Source organism: Fragaria vesca, linkage group LG1 (assembly GCF_000184155.1).
Source record: "Fragaria vesca subsp. vesca linkage group LG1, FraVesHawaii_1.0, whole genome shotgun sequence".
In the NCBI taxonomy this organism is placed as follows: domain Eukaryota; kingdom Viridiplantae; phylum Streptophyta; class Magnoliopsida; order Rosales; family Rosaceae; genus Fragaria; species Fragaria vesca.
Window position 1 is genome coordinate 14697056 of NC_020491.1, and position 21064 is coordinate 14718119.

Consider the following 21064-nt stretch of genomic DNA (forward strand, 5'->3'; position numbering starts at 1 on the left):
TACGACATACAAGAAGATTATTGAGCCTATAAATCAAATCTTTCCCAAAAATTATTTATCATACTCCCTTCACTTAAATTAAATTAAAAGTTCATGCGAAATATTTATAAAACTCGATCAAAGTGGCTATGTTTTAGGGGACTCGTATCATAATTAAATGTCATGACTGATACATCATGCAGAAAAGAACTTGAGTAAACGTAATCGAAAACTGAAAGTAAAATTGAAAAATGTCAGAAGGTTGTTGAGCCTATAAATCAAAACTTTTTACAAAACTCGATCTACCATATTCCCCAGCATCACATGCTTAAGCAATCATTTAATTAGAAGTTCATATGAAACAAAAAAAAAATTATAGAACTTGAAAAGAGGTTGAATAATCCTATTGTGTGGCTATGTATTGGGGATAGTTCAAAGCTAAATGTCAAGACTAATACATTATGGGAAAAAGGGATTAAGAAATCAAATGGACAACATTTAACTACAGTTGGAACATGTTGGAAAGAATTTTATCATATTCCGGCAAACTTGGAAGGGGATTGAAGAGTCCAAATTCAAGGCAAAATTCAAATCAAATTACCAAGAACATCTGCTATCTTCCTTGACGTTATTTGTTTCACAATCTGCAATCTATGTATGGCCGAGATCATGGAAGTGTCAGGGGAAAAACGACATATCAAGTCGAGCAAATCTATCTGAATCTTGGAGGGTGGATAATAAAGGATGCTAGTGAAATAACACGCAGTATGCATCAAATTCTACCCTTTTACTTTTTTTTTTTTGAAACATAGACGTAAACCTTTAATACCAAACTGGAAAATGATACATACCATTTTACTTCTTGAAGTTAACTTTTATCTTCGGAAGTCTATCTTTATGGTTGGTAGGGCAATTGACCATGAAACTTATGTATGGTGTAAATGAAATCAAAGCCTTCATTGATTGGGACCATGAAAACGATCCTTCTCTAACTTTGAAGCATAAACGCTATTGCTGATTTGATTTTCGTTGTTGAAATTTCTTCGTGTGGATAAATTTCAGGCTTTGAGGCACGACCATACATCGTCTTCAATTGGGAAAATAATTAGAAATTAAGGGATTGATGGTTACCAATACCAGCAATTATTATAGAATGCGCTAAAAAGGACAAAGAGAGGGACATTGTGACAAAATTTTGGTAATTTTATATCGTTATTGCATAACATGTGTCTTTGTTAAAAAAAGACAACTGAGAAACATGAATTTTCTGTTTTTGGACCAGATGTAAGACAGAAAAATGATCAATCTTATCAGTCAATTACAAGTAACTAGTGATAGCAAAAGAAAATTGAATATTGTTTGTTGGGCCAAACAAACTAATTGAGGGATGATGTTTTTGACTACACGGAATTGATTTTGAGTCATCGTCATCGATCCATTTTGTTAGAAAGTCGGACAATGTAACTCGAGCACATTTTTATTAACACACTTGCATCGTTTTTAGATTTTTAAGTGCCTAAGCAAGGATAATTATGTGAATATAACTATTTTCATGACATACTGACATAGCTTATCATTTTGCTGCTTTTTTTGAAGTCTTTTTGCAAAGTGGTAATATCCTAGAAAAGTCATTCGAACACCAAAATATGTACTCCTAATATCATATTCACACTTCACAAATGAAGCAAAGTAAATCAGTCCATACAAATTCTACTTGTACCACCAATCCTTTCGTACAAAAACGAAGAAGAAGACAAAAATTATGATTCTTGAATTACATTGCAGGATAATTGAGCCGGACAGAGAAAAACAATGAAGCCTAAATCCAGCCTGGTGTTTGGGCCCAAAGGACAAGATTAGCTTGGGAATTGGGCTTGAGCTCAGTTAGCATCACAGATGAGGGTTAGTATCGTCACTTTGAACCGCCTATATAATCCCATGCTCTACAGAACTTTAGGTCTTCGAAACCTTCCGCCTCCCTTTGCTCTCTCTATTCCCGCCGATCATCTTTCTCTCATTCTTTTTTTCATGATTTCAATTTGGGTTTTTCATTGTTGGCTTTTGAAAATTGTAAATACTAGAGGGCGATGATGATGAAACGTTTCTCGATTCTGAGTTTATGTTTATATACATGGACGAATGCTTTGCTGCTTGATGACTGTATTTATGCGTGTCTGAGCCCTTGGTTTTACTTTGTTTTGAATTGGGTAGTTAGAAAGTTTGCATTTTGATATGAAGTATGTGTTTCTGGATGTATAAGGTGAACTGGGTGTGGCTGTGATTACAAAGTAAATCTGAATGCTTGATTGTATTTATGCAATTGGGTATATAAGCATGACAGACCCTTTTACACCCATAGAATATGAGCCACACATATTCTCAGTTCCCTTTAGACTTATTTTGCTTACTTAATTTCTATTGGGTTTTTTGGTTTTATTTCTGGGGTTTATTTTCTGAATTTGGATTTGTTATTGCACTGAATTTAACTTGTACCAAGTTCTAAGCTGGTTTTTGACCTCATTTCATGTGTGTGTGACAGAGAGGGAATTGGTAGGGTAAGTTTTGATGTCGTATCATACACTGAATTTCTGACAGTACCAGCTCCTGGAAACAGAAGCAGAACTTCCAGTTTGGTACTGTATTGGTGGTATTGCTGCTAATGCTGAGTGGAGTATCACCTTAGTCGTCACTGGTGTTCTGATAGACCAATTGGGAAAGTGCAGCAGTCAGGCAAATGTGAGCATTTTGTGATATATGAAAAGGCATGAGAAGTGGAAAGGGGGGTTGCATTTTCAGTCTTATCATTACTGAAGAGTGGCCAAAACATGGACAGTCAGAAAGTGAAATATGTACAGAATATTAAGGGGTTGTTGACTGGTTGGGCTTAACACTGTCAAGGTAAATATGGGAGGATTGAAATTGACAATTTATGGAGCTAAAATGTGATCAGAAAGCTACCATTATAGACCAAAATGGCCTAAACAGCCTAATTAGACAGAAATTTAAGTTTGTGAAGAGTGAAGATAAAGAATCCTGGTTTACAACTAGAGAACTGATTTTACATATATTCCTTCAAATTCCCAACTAGCCCTTGGTTCCAACAATCTATATAATTATAACCTAACCACATGGTGATAAGACAATTTTGATGATCATGAGATGGTAGGACAAGCCCCTATTAAAATGTGGTCCTTCAAGGTCACGTTATTACCGTTGACACCACTAAAGAACGAGCAGGTGATTCTACAAAATCTCCCCCATAATCTCAAATCCCACTCGGCCGTCCAAGCTTTAACCTATCTGTGTCTAAAACTCTCGGTGGTCCATTCTGGGCCCTAGCCCTGGTCCCTTCTCCACATTAATCTTCTCATGCTTTTTGGACTATGCTGAGGGGCCCAACTAGGCCCACTCTGGGCCCATACCCAAAGTTTCACTCCAGCTAAAACAATAGTGTTGCTTGTTGGGTAACAGCCCACAAGTGTGCCTCTTGTCTGAAAGTTAGGGAACTCTCCAACCTAACTTCGCTATTTTTCTGAAAATATCATGATCATGTAATACCCTGCAAAGTTGATGCCATCCAACTAGAGGAGGTTGAAGAGGGTCTGTCAATGGTGGGGAGGGTCCCTATTTACAGAAGGTCAATCTGGCTTCAATGATCAATATGTGTTTTGGAAGGTTTCATCTAGCTGTATGTATGATAATGGAAGCTTCAACCTTCATCATTGATCTGCTTTGTCCCCACTTGTTTAGGGTCTGCACAGATATCCTCCTCACAAGAATGTACATGACATTTTCACTAACCTTCACCCAATAATGCATTATGTATCACATAGATGGAACCCGAAAACATTACCGGACTACAGATCCGGGATAGTGTCCCATCTAATACAGTATAGTTTCATGCAGTCGATCCATATCATGTAGCATATAAATGAGGGAAGAGAGATGAAGTGAGATATTAACACAGCAGAAATTGATTTAAATTGATGATGAACTTTGGATAACATGAAATCCACACTAGCCAAACTGGCCAATACCCTATGCAGATTGGGATAAACCCATGTCTGTAGTTTGTAACCAAGAAAAGAAAATATGAGAAACAAGAAAAAGAGGAAACAAACAAGATCACAGATAGAGTTCACTCCTAGTTGCTGCTTGATTTCCCACGCAGTTTGTAGCTTTCAACTCCTTTGTTTTTTTACAGGGATGGAACTGAGGAGCTTCCTAAAGTTGAACCGAGCACATCATCATAGAGGCTTGCCCCATCCTGACTCTTCTTGTTATCAGCTCTTGGGCTGCACCCTGAGCTACTGTTTGAAAGTGAACAGAATGTTGACTTTTGCAGGACACCGGTTGGGGAAGACTCTAACTGGCTGCTGCCGTCCCAGCCTTCATTCAAGAGGTTTAGTGGTGATGTGTTTGATGATGAGTTCTTGGAGTTCACACAGCTACTGGTGTTGGTTAGGACTTCTCCCAAGGGACCCCCCATTGAACTTCTCCAAGAGATAGGTACCCAATTTGTTTGCTGATCTGATGGTTCACATTGGTCATTGCTCACCCCCAAATTTTGTGTTGGCTCGAACTCACGAGAGAGCCTCAGTGGTGAGAGTCCAAGCTTGTCTTGTGTGGGTGAGGAAGAGGATGAGGAGAAGTCGGATGCCATAGGGATTGCCATTGAGAGCCGAGTCCAGTCTGATTTTATATCTTCAGGCCAAGTAACAACTGATTGACTGGACTGGTCCTTGGGCCAATCATCGATGAACTGGTGAAGCAGATTTTGATCTTGTGTTTCCTGATCAGTGAAATCAAGGAAAGAACCTCCAAAGTCTTTGGGAATGTAAGAGCTCCTATGTGAAGGGTTGAGAAGTGAATCAGTAGAAACAAGGCCAAACTCTGATTGCGACGATTCTACCATGGGGAAATCTCGTTTTGGGACGCTAAAACATGAAGCATTAGATTCCGGCTTGATGCTAGAAGCAGACATCACAGTGAAACCCTGTGGATCTTGCATTCTGTGACACAATTTGCTGCTGATTAGAAAATGCCGAAGAAAAGGTATAACGTAAAGTAAAATAATAAAATAGAAATATCAATATCAACATAACAAATATGCACACCCTTTTTCATCACATATAGTTTCAACCATAAAGGTCCAAAAATCCAAATTCAATTATCTAAACTAGTAAGAGTAGTCACTCTCATGCACCAATGTAAAGAAGGAATTATGAGGTCTACAATAAAAGTAAAGGAAAAAGGTGTTGTGCATAACTATTTAAATCAATGTCATATTAAAGCATAAAATGCCTAACCAGAACTAAAACAGATTAAGCACTGGTCCATATAATTTTCACCTGTTGGCAAAGGCATCAACAGAAGAATTGGCAGCGGCAGCATCAGCAGGAGGAGGAGGCTCCAAGCTTTTGAACTGCGGCTGCAGTGTACCACTGACAGACGTTGGCTTTGATGAGGTTACCGGAGGCGCCACTTCCTTTGAATTTGCTCTCCTAGAGGCACCATGGCCTGTCTGGCCTTCCACAGGCTTTCTTGAACGATGGCGGCCCCTGTTAATGTGCCTCTCGCAGTACTTCTGGTCTGCTACAGCATCTCTTGAGCACCGCCACTTCTTCCCATCCGTTCGACGGCACCTCCCAGGTTCAGGATCAGTACTGCCAGAATATCCTAGATGGAAAGACCCCCAACTTACTGTATGAATAACCACAACATTGAAGAAAAAGACAAATCAGATTAAAGGGGAAACAACAACATGATTTCTGATTCAGAAACAGTATAACAGCATAAACGGGAAATTCCATGATCAGAGAAACAAAGCATCAAATGTAAAAAATATTAATATCAAATTTCAAACACAATTCATTTCTAGTCAGGATGTGATTTGCATAGCTTACATGAGTTGGGGGAGGGACCAGACAAGCCATAATGGTAGAGGGACTTCTTGAGAGGAATGAGCAAATTGGATGGCACAGGCGCATTTGCATTCAGGTACTTGTAGATCAAGGCCTGGTGCTCTAGCTCAATCCACTGTGAGGGAGTAAATGGTCCTCTAGCCGCTGCATAAGGCCCATGCATGTTTGCATTTAAGCTTCCAGACCCAAAACCTACAAACAAACCACTTGCTTGAGCATTTCTGGAAATAAATCACATCATATCAATGTCTTCAAAAATTGACCAAAACTAGTCTTATCTGGTACTCCCAATATTTTCCCCATCTGGTTCCATCAATCTTTGAGCTGTTGTAGAAAGATTTTACCAAAAAAGAAGAAAACACCCAAGAGCAGAAAATGGGCAAGTTTTTTCTTTCTTTCTTGACAAGGCCTCTAATTTTCATCTAAAATTCTAAATGCCTTTTTGAAAAGACTATCCAGTCACCAAAAACATCACTAAAACCAATCTATTACCCAAAAATGGGCCTAAAGATCTCATTAAATCACCATCAACATTGACCAACCACCCAAAAAGGCCAAAACACACCCAAACCTCAAAGAAAAAAAAAACAAAAGAGAAATAATTAATCAGTACCTGCATTTCTAGCATAGGGAGCAGGCATGCGCTGGTAGAATGCAAAATCTGAGCTTGCTCCTCCATCTTTGCTCAGAAAAGTGACATCTGATTTGTTGGAGGCAAAGCTCAGCATTTGCTCTTGTCTTGGAGGAGCCAGAGAGCTAGATCTCATCAGGAGCTGAGGAGGAGGCTCCTGAGGCAATGGCATTGTCCTCGGAGACGACATGTCGTCGGGTTTGGGGGTCTTGGAGACCCTCCAGGCATCCTCAACAGGCCAGGATCTCTGTTGCTTGAAAGACAACCCAGATCCATGACCCGGTTTGGTCTCGGGTCCTGAGACATGAGAATGAGCTGTTGCTCCTTCTCCGGGTTCAGGACCCATCAGACAATCCATGTCCATACACACCACCCCAAAATCCATTTTGGACACCAGTCTAGAACAGGGTCTCTGAGAAGCAGCATGACGAGTTCATTAGCAGCAAAGAAGAAGAAGAACAAGAAGAAGCTTCAATTGGTTTGGGGAGAGAGAGAATGAAGAAGCGCATCTTGGGTGGGTTTGTAATACTAGTTTTGGGAGCTGAATATTTTAAAGGTGTGGTCTTTGAGAAGTAAAAATAAATAATTGGAGAGAGAGAAAGAGAGAGAGTGTGTTATGGAAGCAGAGGAAGCTTAAGCTTAAGCTTAAGATGGTGGGGCTTGGAACTTGGAAGTACGAGTACCAAACATAAACTAAGCTCTGATAGACAATGCTTGCTTGATTGCACAGTTTATACCTCTATTTATAGGAAGAAATAGGAAGTTTTTGAGCTGCACAAAAAAATCTAAATCTGCCAAATTCAAGAAAACTCTATCTGGGATTGAGAAGCAGTGGATTTTGTATTTATTAGCTATCTAAGGGGATGCTCATCAATCATAATGAATAAATTTACTAAAACCGCCCTCTTTTTGAGATTTTTGAATGCCAACTCAAATTTAACCAGGATTTTCCCTGAATTGTAACTTCTTTTATATTTTCTAAAGTGAAAAATTTTAAATGGTTGGATAGTAATCATAGTATAGTCTAAAATAATGTACAATTTGTACTGAGATATTCGGTACTCTAGTAAATAATGCCCAGAAGAGATGAACTGCAAATTAAATGGGTGATAAAATATTCCCATATAACTATATATGAGACAAGAATCAAACATGGTAGTATGGTACGTACTTCATATTGGCAATTAAAGTTGATAAGTTGATTGATACTTCACCATAGGACTGTTCATGTGTATATGGTACTAATAGAAAGATGACCTCCTTTCTGTGTTTGTTTTTGGGCAACAGTTGCATTTCCAAAGTCCAATAGCATGTCCCCTATAACAAACTTATGTAGCAATCAAATTAAAATGTGTTGCAGACTTGCAGTTCATTTATTCACCAACTCTCAGACATGGAGATAAAATATGGGCAGGTACCAATATTGGAAAACATTTACATATGTGAGTTTGAGTATATTTCTAGGAACACATCATTATCGCAACCAAAAAAATATTTAAAAGGAGCACACAAATAAAATAAAAAAATTGGCACGCATAAATGGAAAATATTTAATTGAATTGTAGCCTTGACGAAATCCGGTTGTGAATTTTGTAGTGACTTTAAGCTATCAAACATTATACTGAACGACATTGTAATAAATAAATAAATAAATCGCAGTTTGTACATTTTCACCTACGTATGCAATGGTCACTATATCACTATATCTACACGTGGTGTTTTGTCGTTATGAAATTAGACGTTCAATTATGACTTGTCTATTGTACCGGACGGTATGACATACATATACTGATATAAATAAAAGCATGTGCTTTGCACAAGGCAATTGGGTGTTTTGTTTTGAAAAATTTTGCCTTCAAAGAATGCTGTGCTGCATAGCATGTCGTCCGGTATAATAGAATTTTCCGTTTAATTATGGTAGTTAGATACTATATCCATACCATATCACGACAACAATACACTCTCATACCTACATAAATGTTTTTACAAACATTAATTGAAACGGTTCTGCAAGATTTCGTGATAGGTACAGTTAAATGTCAACATGCGCATACAAGTATATCCAATGATAATATAGATATGACTCATATGAGTACCGCTCCATGCAGTAGCCTGTTATTGTATGATCGTCTAATATGTGTTCTTTCTTACTTTTTTGAACAATGGCAATTGGCGTGCATATCTAACAAATGCACATCAAGATACTTGGCCATCAAGAATATATAAATTGATATTTAACTTCAATTAGCGTCGGCAAGATTCGAAACTAGGTATGACAATTTCACACTTAGGCTCCTACCAACTCGACCACATGTGGTGATTATTTTATGTGTTAGTTACTATAAGTAAAATAACAGCTTCTTATATATTCAAAAGAAAATATAAATAATCTTTTTTTTTACCCTGATCCTTGCAACACGGCTAACACCAATCCTAAGACGGCGCTGATCTTGCTAATTGATGGGCTATGTGATTAAAGCGCTTCTTCATATCCTTCCAACAAACCACCTCAAACTCATTAAAATCCTCACTGCATCTAGAACTCCTCCAATTCCGCTTAAATCAACCCTTAACCCGTTTAATACGTTAAGTTATAATTGAAACTTTAAGTTGGGAAAAAGAGGAAAATATTATCTTGTGATTAGCAGGATCATTACCTAAGAATAAACTACCCTAAAAGTACAAGTTAAAGGGAAACAAGTGGGTATTTCCGTTAATCATCATGCAAATCTCAACTAATATGACAAATCAGTTCTTAAGTATTTATAAAAGTAGCTTTCACTTCATTTCACCATCTAATGTTGTTAAGAACAAAATATTGTCCTATGAAAAGGACTCACCCTCTCTTCTAGTCTCTTTATTTACTATAAAAATCTCAATCGTAATTACGTATCTAAATATGACATCATTTATTTATGTTTCATTTTTATATTCTAATCCATTTATTTAAATTCACAACTATTAAGATTTAAGAGCAAAAATAAAAGAAAATTCACAACTATTTACCTATGTTTTTTGTCCAAATCATTCTCAAAAAAAAAAAATTGTTTTTTTGTCAAATAACTTCTTTTGTTTATTTGAACCGACCTTTGTAAAATATCTCAAACCGAAAATTCTAGAAGGGCATTCATGTCACTTCAAAATAATTGTTGGAACCCACGGATGACGTCAAGCTTTCTGTCGTTCTTGGAGGTGCTTCCGATCGAGGGTATTTTGGGGTATTATAAATCCGCTAGCGGTTTAACACGTCATGTTGGGACCTATCCGCCACGGAGGGTGTCGGGCGGCCGCACGTAGACGACAGCTTTGCCCCCCCCCCCCCCCCCGTCTCACATTCACTCCTCCATCCTAGCTTTGTATTGAGTTCATGTTCTAGCTTTTTCAAGAAGTTGTTTCATGTGCGTCTAAAAATTTGGATATTACTCACCCATGGCACTCGTTTGGTTAGTTTGTTTGGTAGTAACAGATCTTAAATCTTAACTCGGATTATTGTCTATATACACATGAATGACTATAAATTATTGAGATGAAGTGTGTTTAACAACATGAACCTAACAAGTAACTTCTAACTCGTTGAACAATACATGTGAACGACTATAAGCTATTTCAACGACCTTCAACGACCTTTTGAGGCTAACCAACATCTTTGTGAACACTATGATAAAAAAAACCTTCAAACTTCAGATATCCTTTAACTGTAATCTTAAGTGGCTAGCTAGGTAAAATGGCTCTCCCACGATGGTGATGTATTCATGGATGGGTTTGAATGCCAGCTCCGGCTTTTGGTCATGTTCTCTTGTCCAAGTTTAATCCCCTTTGGAGTTCCTATCCAAATGAAAGAAATAGCTTCGAGGTAGGAAATTGCATGCAGTTCTTGAGGTCATCCTCACTAACTTATAAGACACTGTTTTGTTTGCTTTGTACGACTCACCGGAAACGAAGCTAAACTGAAACCAAAGCAAAACCGAAACCCCGCAAATGCCCAAAGTATATATGCCATAGTTTTGGCATCTACTATACTATACGTACTTCATTAGCTTCTGTGTTAGCTAGCTAGTGATTTTCACGATGAACTCGAACAAACAAACAAACAAAAAAAAAGAAGCCTTTGCGAGTATCACGCCCCCAGAAACCAAATCAGAGTTACGTTATTGTTTGGCTTCTGGCATTTCTGTTTTGGTGTACAGATGGTGTACATGCAACATAATAGAACCAAACTTTGTGGTTAGCATCTTCAATGCGGAAGTAATTCATTCAAACCCAGATTAATTAGATACAGACAATGTGAATGTCTAGATTGGTTTGTGTTAAAGCCAAGTAGGTGAAATAATTCATTTTGGGAGGCTCAGCTAAGCATATAGGGATGTAGGTTGCTTGTAAAAAGTGATTGCTTAGATGAATATATAGGGAGACAGATACATGTAGCTGTTTATATGTTTAGGGATATATCTATATATGTTTTGATCTCCAAGCTATTCCATGGTCAGTTTGTCCTAAAGCATGCATGTGTAGATTAATAGGTGTTTGATGGAACATAATAATTTTAAGCATGTGGCCTAGTTAGGTCTAAACTCTAAACAATGGGTTTTCTCTACCTAGCTAATTGCATGATTGACTAGTCCTGTAAGCCTAATAGGGTTGATATGTCATTACTAGATTTGACTCATATGCACAACGGTGGATTAAAAATTAACTCTTCCTCCTAACTATCAAAGCACAAGGTACTGTGTTCACCAATAAAAATGTTAATTTGACTTGACGTGGGTCTTAAACTCTCAATAGTCATAGTATATCCCCTGTTTATGAATGGTAAGCAGGTTGATTATGTCTTCTTTTCAATCTTTTCGTCTAGGCTAGGGGAAGACGTTGACAATGTAGAAAAACTTGATTTCTCTTATGATACATTTCTCATTGACAGTGTAAAATTAAACTTCAAGGTAAGTCTTGTCAATTTCATTACATCTAATTTAGCTAAGTTTAATTTACATTCAAGTATTTATTTTGCTATCTCCGAATCAAATCATTTTCAAAATAAAAAAATCAAATCTATTCTATCTTGCATATAATCATCATAAACTTTGGTTTACCTGTGAGTCTTTGTTTGTGACCATTTGCACATTTATCTAGCTAGAATGAGTTTTTCAATCCCTTAGGCATGACATTCCTCACTCATAATCCCTTACTATATAACTTGTCTACTACACTTGTCGGTGGTCAGTGGTGAGTTGCGTCGTGGCTTGCTATTGTGGTGGTTGGGGAAATCTATCACGGTGAAGGCCTGTCTCGGTCTCGTTCTCGATTGATTCGTTTGGCTTAGGTGTTCTCGAGTGTGAAAGTTGGAGATCAGCGATGGGATTGAGGAGAAGAGAGCTTGGGTGGTGATGCATCATTTCTATCTTCTTCGCAGCATATTCGTTGCTTATTTCAACAGGCTCCTTGTTGCCTGTCGGGCTTGTTAGTCGGACGTCAGTTGATCATCAGTGTTTGAAAAGAGTAACAATGATGGAGAGAAGAGTTAGATGCTAGATATCTAGTCGGCGGTGCAAATGCTATGGTAGAAGGATTCTGCCTGCTTTCTTCAGGTTTGGGCTTCTGTTGGGCCTAGGCTTGGGGTCTTGGGCTCGATGTTGTGGGCCCAATATAGAGTCTTTTCCGCCACCCTCTATGTCATTTATCACTTAATACTTTAATAGTGAAGGTGGGCCAGACCTAAGCGATGGTTCTAACTTCTAGCTATGAAGACAAAGCTCTTGATTCCTGGGACGACTAGTCTGAAAGCAACATAAAATCTCTTGATTATAATTAACAAGAAATTCTTCCCGCCACACAAAGAAGCGGTTGCACCTTTATACTTCCTACTCGATCTCAGCTTCTTCCAAGGGGGTGATTCTCAAAGCCATGGCCCTAATCTCCACACAAACCCTGACCCTGAAATCCCCTCCTACCCTTTCTCTTCCTTCTCATCCATCTTCCCAATCTCTCTCACTCTCACCATCCAGTCCTCACTCTCTCTACGCCCCAAAACCAACAGCTCGGTTTGGCGCTAGACGACTCGTCGTTTCCAGAGCCACCACATCCTCTGCTTTGGATTTCAGCCCCAGCATAGGTGAGGTCCTCGGTGAAGTCGGTATCTTCACCGCTGCTGGTGATTCCGTCCTGTTCAACGATCTATTGGATCACAACGAGGTCTATCACTGTAAAACTCTATAATTTACTATCCTTTTCTTTTCAAATTCTCTGCAATTTTGATTCTTTGTGAAGTAAAGAAAGCTATAGTCTATGATTATATGAAACTTGCTTTGATACATTTTCCGCCAAGATAGTGTTATGTACACTAAAATGTGAGCCATAACAATGAAAAATTGTATATTTGCTTGAATGTGTGGTGGGTTACTTTTGAAATAGTTTCTTGACGCATTTTGTTACAGGGAATAGTTGTTGTTGCGCTATTGAGGCACTTTGGATGCGTTTGCTGGTAAAGTATCTTCTTAACTAGTAATGTTGGATGGGTTTTACATGAGTCTTTGGAGATTGTTATGACTAGTTTCTTCGTGTGTGTTCTTTTAGTTGGGAACTTGCTTCAGCTCTAAAAGAAGCAAAAGCTAGATTTGACTCGGCTGGTGTGAAACTAATTGCGGTCGGTGTTGGTACTCCTGATAAAGCTCGTATCCTTGCAGAACGGGTACTTTTACATTCCTTTTCGTGCAATATTTCTGAAGTTGCATTTTTGGAAGTATATTTGATCCTAGAATCTTTTAGGTGCATATATCTATAGAGTGCTTGTTAAGTATCAAGCTCAGTTATTTTGTTCAGATAATGGGAATTGTTTTAAACAATAATTTGGGTGTAATGGATGCCTGTCAGGAAGGCATGCTAGCGGACATGCATCAAACACATGTTAGATTAAATTATAGCTGCTAATTTTGTTGTATAATCGTCATACTTTATCACTGAAACATGAACATTTTGTTATTAGTTGGTGATCATGTGTGTTATGTTATGCACTTATGTGTGTTTCTGACCATCAAAAGAAAAGCCTTTTCTGATATTATGGTTGTTCAAACCTGTTCAGGAAACTGAATCTTTGTAGATGCAGCTATGCATTTGTCTGCTATACACTGGATTAGAAAGATAAAAACGATAATTTCTTCGACTTTCTTGGTCACAATGTGTGCAGTCACATATGTACGGCCGGGCACTCTCATGTCATGTGACTTGTTTATCTAAGGAATAGTTCAGTTGATGAATAACACGAATGATTTAATCACTTTACTTTTCTTCGTCTATTTCAAATGTTCAAAATTTTTAGTCTCCAAAATAAGCTGTCATTTGACATGATAATGGTTTTGATACTTGGTTATATGCTTTCTAACTGCAGGATGACATTTCCAGCTACTAATAGCAAATACATTGTCTACCGGGACAAGTTTTCTTGTGTCGTGATCATTTTAAGTACTAAATACTATGAGTCCCATGGGACCATATCAAGTACTGTGGTTTGACTTAAGTATCTTATTGACATTTCCTTTCTGAGAAACTTCGGCTGGATTATAGCAGAATATGAGATCATGCTGTTTGTGCTCTTTAAAGAAAGTGGTTCAAACACTTAATAACCTCTGAATAATAGAAATTTCCTAATGAGTTTTCAACATCCAAAGTCGTTTTTGCAGTTTCCTAGTTATATATTTGTGTCTTTATACCATGGACTTCTTATTGATTCTTGGAGCTCTTATTATTTTCCCTGTGATGTTCTCTCAATCCAGCTGCCCTTTCCCATGGATTCCCTTTATGCTGATCCTGATCGTAAGGTACTAATATCTGCTACATTACATAATACAATTCGTGAGTATTCTATTCTGGCGAGTGGTGATTGTGACTCTGATTTGACACTTTTATGACAGGCATATGATGTTTTGGGCTTATATTTTGGATTGGGTCGAACATTCTTCAATCCAGCTAGTGTAAGCTCTTATGTTGCATTCCTGCTCTCTGCTGTATCTTTCGGATATAATTACTATTTCTATTTATGGTGTTTCGATGCCTCTGTGTGAAATTCTGATATAATAGGCAAAGGTGTTCTCAAGATTTGAGGCGCTGCAGAAAGCTCTAACGAACTATACGATTAAAGCCACTCCAGATGATATAAATAGTGTGTTACAACAGGTTTGATCTCTAATATGTCTCCAGTATTTGTGGAGTTGGATTAGATGTACATGCATCCTGGTTATGGATTTAGTTAAACTTTTCTGAAATGATCTTGTCCTCAATTTTATCATAATCAGGGAGGGATGTTTGTCTTCAAAGGGAAGCAGTTATTGTATGCTCGGAAAGACGAAGGGACAGGTGATCATGCCCCATTAGATGATATCTTTGATGTTTGCTGCAAAGTTCCTGTATCTTGAAACTGTACCATCTATAGATTTTTCAGGGGTTTGATACTGAAATTTGACCCAACCTTTCATTAGTGGTAAGAAATCCTATACGTGTAGCTAATCTTCAATATATATTTGAATGTCTATACAGCATCTTCATTTATCTGCATTGGCAAGCATATTTGAACATATATATTTTATCATATATCAGTAACATGATGTTTTGTACATTTTGAGTAAATAATAGAAGTATATAGCTGAGTTTACCGATTTCTACCCTAGAAGTGTACTATTGTGGTTTCCCTTCTCCTAAGGACCCTCCTTGTTGAAGTTTATCATTCACCTATATGTGCTCCCGTTATCCTAACAATGTTTACTGAACAAACTTGAATTTTGCTGATAGAACTTTGTTTTAACTGTGTTTTTGAATTGAGTAGGATGATAATATGAAACTTTTGTTAACGTATGAGGTGTTACCAGCAAATAAGAATCTGTGTATTCTTCGGAGGAATTATTGCTTACCAAATCAAAGGAATATTATGAACCAGAGATGAAGGATTGCATTTAAGATTGCTTACCAAACAGGGAAATGTTATATACCAAAACAAGCAATTTTAATTAAGACTACATAGCAAAACCAGATTTTGCCAAAATTACTTACCGAAAGAGATTGTATTTCAATAAAACCATATGTTTTTGGTTTTTTTTTCGTTCGTTATTATGTGTTTTTGCTTAAAAAAGAAAAATCAATCTTTAATTTATTCAATATATATATATATATATATAATCAAATCTTAATTAAATTTTTTTAAATTTTTTATTAGATAACTCACACATCGACACATATGTCAGTAAAGTTTGAATTGATGACTTCAACGTTGTTAGTTAAGCGACCTAAACTTAAAAAATCAAATCTTAGATACATGAACTCATCAATATTATTAGCTAGCAAAAAGGGCATACGCTAGTCTTCCGTTGAGCCGGTTCGTAGTGCTATATCAATGCATCATATCATTTAAGGGTGGGCATTTGACTAAAAAAAATGCAGTATTGCACTGTTTTGCATTGAAAGAGGCGGTTAGGAAATCGCATCGGACAAACGGTGCAAATTAGGGTCTAAAAACACCAACCTGCATGAAAGTTGACTAGATCTGAGATCAAGTCCTAACCCACCCAATTTAACCCCATCCAACATAGTTTTTAGATTTATTTATTTTTATGGTGGTGCTATTAACACACCAATTTTTGTTGTTAACACATCCGTTTTATGATGAGAGTCAATCATGAAACAAATTCAAGAAGTAAGTTTGTAAATAAAATTGAGCTGTGTGGATAGAAAACAAATAAGGTGCGTTAATAGCAAAGAAGAAATGTGTTAATAACATCACCCTAATTTTATCATTATTTTAATATATCTCTTTTTTTGTTTAGCATTTTATTGTATCATTACCAGAAACTAAGTGAAAACATGCATATAGTATCATGTTGCTTAGCGCTTGAGTGAGGAACATGTATGCACACCTGCGAAAACTTAGCATTATGTTACTTTCACTTAGCTGGGCAGCTAGCTGTTGTTATGTATCTTGTTGGGTGAGTTAAAATCAAAATGACCCTAGAGTTATTAATAGCTGTTCCTATTAATAAGCCCGGTGTGCTATTGTTGTTAAGAGTTAAGACCGAAGGTGCAAAGTTGAGAAAGATAGAAACACGAGTTATGACTAGCATATGTTAGAAATTTAATAGTCTGGTGTCACTGATATTTGAATCCATGACCTACATAGTGTGGTTAGGCAAGGAAACCAACAAGTCAAGGCTCACCTACACGAGTAACTACTACGAGAGAAAAAAATGACAATAACCATTGTAAAGTTAACGGGGATGTACGTATAGAAATAAATGATCTAATTTGAAAATCAGAGTTTAACTATCGTGTTTAAATGTTTACCTAAGTCTATACTAAACGTGACTGTCATATTTAATGAACTTAACAATAAACGTACGAACTATGTTAGTGGTTAAGGACCTCGGATGCAAGTTTCACTACACGGCACGTAACTAACGTCGAATATTTATATTGAATAGTAAACGTTCCGCTATAGTAAATCTCTTTTAAGTTAACACATATTTTAATATAATTTTATGAGTTACAGTCATTCATCTATACGTGATACATCAATGAACATTATCAGATTTTTAAGAAATGGTAAACCAAAATAGAAATATATATATATTTTTTTGTGGTTATAGTTTCTTGATTACTTTGTGTGGTTGTAATTGAAAAGAAGCCTGAAATAACATTTCCAAAAACATAAAGATGTGAAATGCCATGGAGTGTTGGGAAAAATTGTGGGAGTATCTATATCACTTCACCTCCTATATAATCTCACTCGTTCCATCAACATAAACACACAAAACAAAACAACAAGAAAGAGGAGGCGTCTCAAAGCTCAGAGCTAGCCCTCATCATATCTCTATTACTGCTGCTACAAATCCCTCATTGCTTTTAGTCTAGAACATAGATCTCCTACAGCTTTATAAACAATCACCATCTACATGGTGATAATTCCTCATGGTCTTCAATACAGAACTACAGATCAAAACGTCACTGACCTATCCTTTCATATATGAGTTATGGTATGATCCTCTTCTGCTTGTATATATATCCTTGTTGTCGTACATGCCTTGCATCCAATGATCCAATTGTCATGCATCCCATTGTTTTTATGTTTGTGACTTGAGTTGTTTTTGGTCAAGTATGTTGTATGTGTAGAATCGTCTTTCTGCTATTCAATTCGCTCAGTTTGCTCATTTATGTTCTATGCATATCAGGATCGATAGAAGAAGTACACCCAAGCTGGGTCAGTTCCAGCGGAGATCGACGATTTGGCCTGGTACTCGATCGTTTGAGGATGAAGTAGCTGGGCTAGAATCTTCTTGTCTTACCGGAGAACTTGACCTTCACTGACCCCATCTCTCCGTTTGACCTGTACTGGCAGAGCGCCTGAGGGTATTAGTTTGTGATAATAATTCTGGTACTTTATATCGATTATCAATTCATACTGCATTTCCTGTTGATGGGTTTAATTTATTTTTCTCAAGAATAGATTGACGTGGAAATGATGACAATTAAAGAAAAAAGATGTGAGCACAAGGATTCAAAAGAATTTGTGAAAGCTGTTTGCATTGTAGAAGAGACGTCTTCAACACAACATGCATCTATCTTTCATAGATCCTTCAGTTCAATCCTTGAGGAACATAAGTTGTCACGAGGCAGATGCTCCCTCTCCAAACGCTTACCTGGCTTCTTCAACAAGGCCAGTGAACTTCTAGAAAAATATTTTCTATCCAGATTTTTCACCATATCTCTAATACCATGTTGTACTCGATCATTATTGATAGGGATAATAGAAATATCTTCCATCATATAAAAAGATTTTCGTTTATTTGTGTTAGAATTTGATTTGTATGGGTTGAATGGTGTGATGGTGCAAGTGACGGCCAAGTACTCGAGCGAGAGGAGGAGCTTCTAACCTTGCCCTTCTTCCTTAGACGCGCGAGTACTCGTCAAAATCTTCAGTTCTCTTTGTAACTGACGCAACTGAACGTATGTTGGTCTTTATCAAATGTGAATGTTCCAGTTTTGGTTTAGTTAGGAAAGTGATTTTCATGGATTTTGTATTGAATAGTATTATAGTATGATATGATGTACAATGTAACCGGGGTGAGAGAATAATAAAACTTGTTATTTGGTTTCGATTCTTTTAATTGCTATTCATATAATTTTTAAAACTCTAAATGATTATAGAAAAATATATAACCAAACGTTACGTCTTATACCTCATATCTAAAAACCGAAAAAAAAATTTTTAATCTATGAAGTAGGTACACTTCATGTTGAAAAACCGAAACTATAGTCTATACTTCATCGTAGTTACAGGATACGAGACAATCATGATATACATCTCATTTGCCTATTTCAAAATACCATTTCCCAATTTTCTCATTGAAAATTTGAAATCCAAGCTAATCTATGATTTATTATTAACCAGAAACGTTGTCCCTTCTCTCCATAAGAGTTAGGGTTTCGCTCCTCTATTCTCATAGAAGAGTGACGGCTGTCTAGCCATTCTCATTGTATGTTTAGTTTGATCTCAAGTATCACTCAAGTTTATACCGTAGTCGCTCAGTCTCTGTGCGATATGGAGGATGTTGTTGGAAAATTTGCGAAGAGATTGGCCATCAGTGAAACGGAAGTGGAGGTGGTCATGCCACCAGAGGATCTGAAGGAGGGTTCTCGAAGATGGTTCATGGTTGGTGAACTCTTCACTCATAAAAGTTTCAAGTTGGAGTTCCTCGCAAACACAATGAAAAATTTGTGGATCCCTAAGGATGAGCCCCCAGATCGGAATAGGATTACGGTGAGCCGGGTAGGAGAGTATGGACGAATTCTGTTCACGTTCAAAAATGAGGCAGATCTGAAGAGAGCAAAAAGAGGTTGTCCGTGGACTTTTGACAAGGCGTTATTGGCGCTAGCTGTGACTACTGGTGAGGAGAACCAGGATGAGATTGATCTGAGTATTCAGTGCTTTTGGATCCGGATTAGAGGGCTGCCGCCGGCGTATTTACGAGATGGGGCTGTCGAAAACACTGGACGTTGCATAGGTCAAGCAATTGGAGTTTTTGCGCAGGCGGCCCGGGGTAGTAGTAACCCGTGTTTGGGAGAGTTTTTGAGAGTGAGGGTGGGTATAGATCTCAGTAAGCCTTTGAGGAAGTGGGTGAGTTTCCGACCATCGGGGTGGTCGGAAAGTGGCCGTTTTGAGCTTGAATATGAACGCCTTCCTCACTTCTGTTTTTTCTGTGGATTGATGGGGCATACAGGTGGAAAGTGTCCGAGAAGAGAAGCAGGGGTACTAACTGCCCCGTCTTATGATAATCTAATTCATGTAGACAGGAAGGAGGAATGGCTGCTTAACAAGATGCGAAGCAGGGAAAGGGAGAAAGAGCAGGTGTCTACGGCTGGGGCTTGGCGCTTTGGCCTATACCCAAAAAAGAAAACAGGATGGGTGATGACAGCGCCGGAGTTACAGTCAGTAGGTTTTGTCAGGACTCGATCGGAATTAGAGATGGAAGGGGGAATTCGGAGAAGGGAGGATGACATGGAAGTGGATAGCAGCTCGGAGATGGGGGAGCGAGATGGGCGCGGCGGTAAGAGACGGAGATTTGGGACCAACGGCGGAGCCCAGCCGCCGAAGATGGATGTGGTAGTGGATGGAGTTACGCATGCGGAATCTTCTACGTTGATTACTTTCCAATCTCAGGGAGAAAAATCAGGACTAGAGCGTAGTCCATGTGTGTTGGAAAAGGTAGGAGAGGATGGGGATTTGGATCTCATTGGGTCTCGAGGTGAGACCAAAAAGAAGGAAGTTTCGAGAGTAATTCTTAAGGAAAGTGGTCGCTCAAATCTCGGAGAGTCTGATATGATAGTTGCTGGCGTGACTAGTGGAGGAGTTGATGGCGAGAATCACCTAGTTTTAGGGTCGGACACTGGAATCAAGGATTTGGGACGGATTTTCAGAGAAAGTTTCAAAGCAGATATGGCGGGGAATATTTTTCAACTCAAGATGAATTCTACGAATGGGCTGAGTCTTAATTCCCTACTAGAAGGCCAGGCCCAAGCAGCTGGGGCCCAAGAAAGTAAAAATAATTCTGAGAAACAGATTCCACAGAGGAGTGGTATTGTCGCAAACAGAGAGGAGGGCGAGGGGACGAAGATGAGTCTTAACAACAGCTCAAGGTGTGCTCAACATCTCTCCGTGATGGGTCCGGATTTGACCCATCACGAGAAATGAATGCTTTGTGCTGGAACTGCCAAGGGATTGGGAACTCTTGGACAGTTGACGCGCTCAAAGGGTTGGTAACCCTAAACTTTCCCAAACTGGTTTTCTTATCTGAAACAAGATGTATTGTAGCAGAGATGAATGATGTTCGAAGAAAGATTGGGTGGAGAAACGCGTTTACAGTCAATTATAAAGTTGTGCGACAAAAGCATGGAAAGCGAGTCAGCCGAGCAGGAGGTCTCTGCATTTTGTGGAATGATGATATCAAGTTGGAGTTGCAGTCTTATAGTGAGAGTCATATTGATGTGCTAGTCAGAGAAG

General features: G+C 38.1%; 3 protein-coding genes and 1 non-coding gene across 5 annotated transcripts in view; 3 read left to right on the plus strand and 1 right to left on the minus strand.

Annotated features, from left to right (window-relative positions):
- Positions 1–3939: 3939 nt before the first annotated feature.
- LOC101298840 (growth-regulating factor 1-like) lies at positions 3940–6919 on the minus strand. Its single transcript, XM_004289318.1, has 4 exons — positions 6517–6919; positions 5886–6095; positions 5331–5682; positions 3940–4991 (listed from the first exon to the last, which is right to left on the minus strand). The coding sequence occupies exons 1-4, from the start codon at positions 6917–6919 to the stop codon at positions 4178–4180; spliced, it is 1779 nt and encodes a 592-aa protein (XP_004289366.1). The 3' UTR covers positions 3940–4177.
- A 5510-nt stretch (positions 6920–12429) lies between these two features.
- LOC101294886 (thioredoxin-like protein AAED1, chloroplastic-like) lies at positions 12430–15047 on the plus strand. The gene is made up of 7 exons (XM_004288227.1): positions 12430–12720; positions 12963–13009; positions 13102–13216; positions 14298–14342; positions 14436–14495; positions 14602–14697; positions 14817–15047. The coding sequence occupies exons 1-7, from the start codon at positions 12433–12435 to the stop codon at positions 14934–14936; spliced, it is 771 nt and encodes a 256-aa protein (XP_004288275.1). The 5' UTR covers positions 12430–12432; the 3' UTR covers positions 14937–15047.
- Positions 15048–17312: 2265 nt separating this feature from the next.
- LOC101295170 lies at positions 17313–18669 on the plus strand. 2 transcript variants are annotated; one of them, XR_183746.1, is made up of 3 exons: positions 17313–17540; positions 17736–17913; positions 18011–18669. It is a non-coding gene; the product is annotated as an uncharacterized LOC101295170 (transcript). The 2 variants fall into 2 exon arrangements; XR_183745.1 differs by having other exon boundaries at positions 17736–18669.
- Positions 18670–20751: 2082 nt separating this feature from the next.
- LOC101299136 (putative ribonuclease H protein At1g65750-like) overlaps positions 20752–21064 on the plus strand; it is a 4319-nt gene continuing 4006 nt past the window's right edge. The window contains exon 1 of the mRNA XM_004289319.1: positions 20752–21054. Coding sequence (XP_004289367.1) covers positions 20752–21054 — 303 coding nt within the window. The remainder of the gene's footprint in view (positions 21055–21064) is intronic.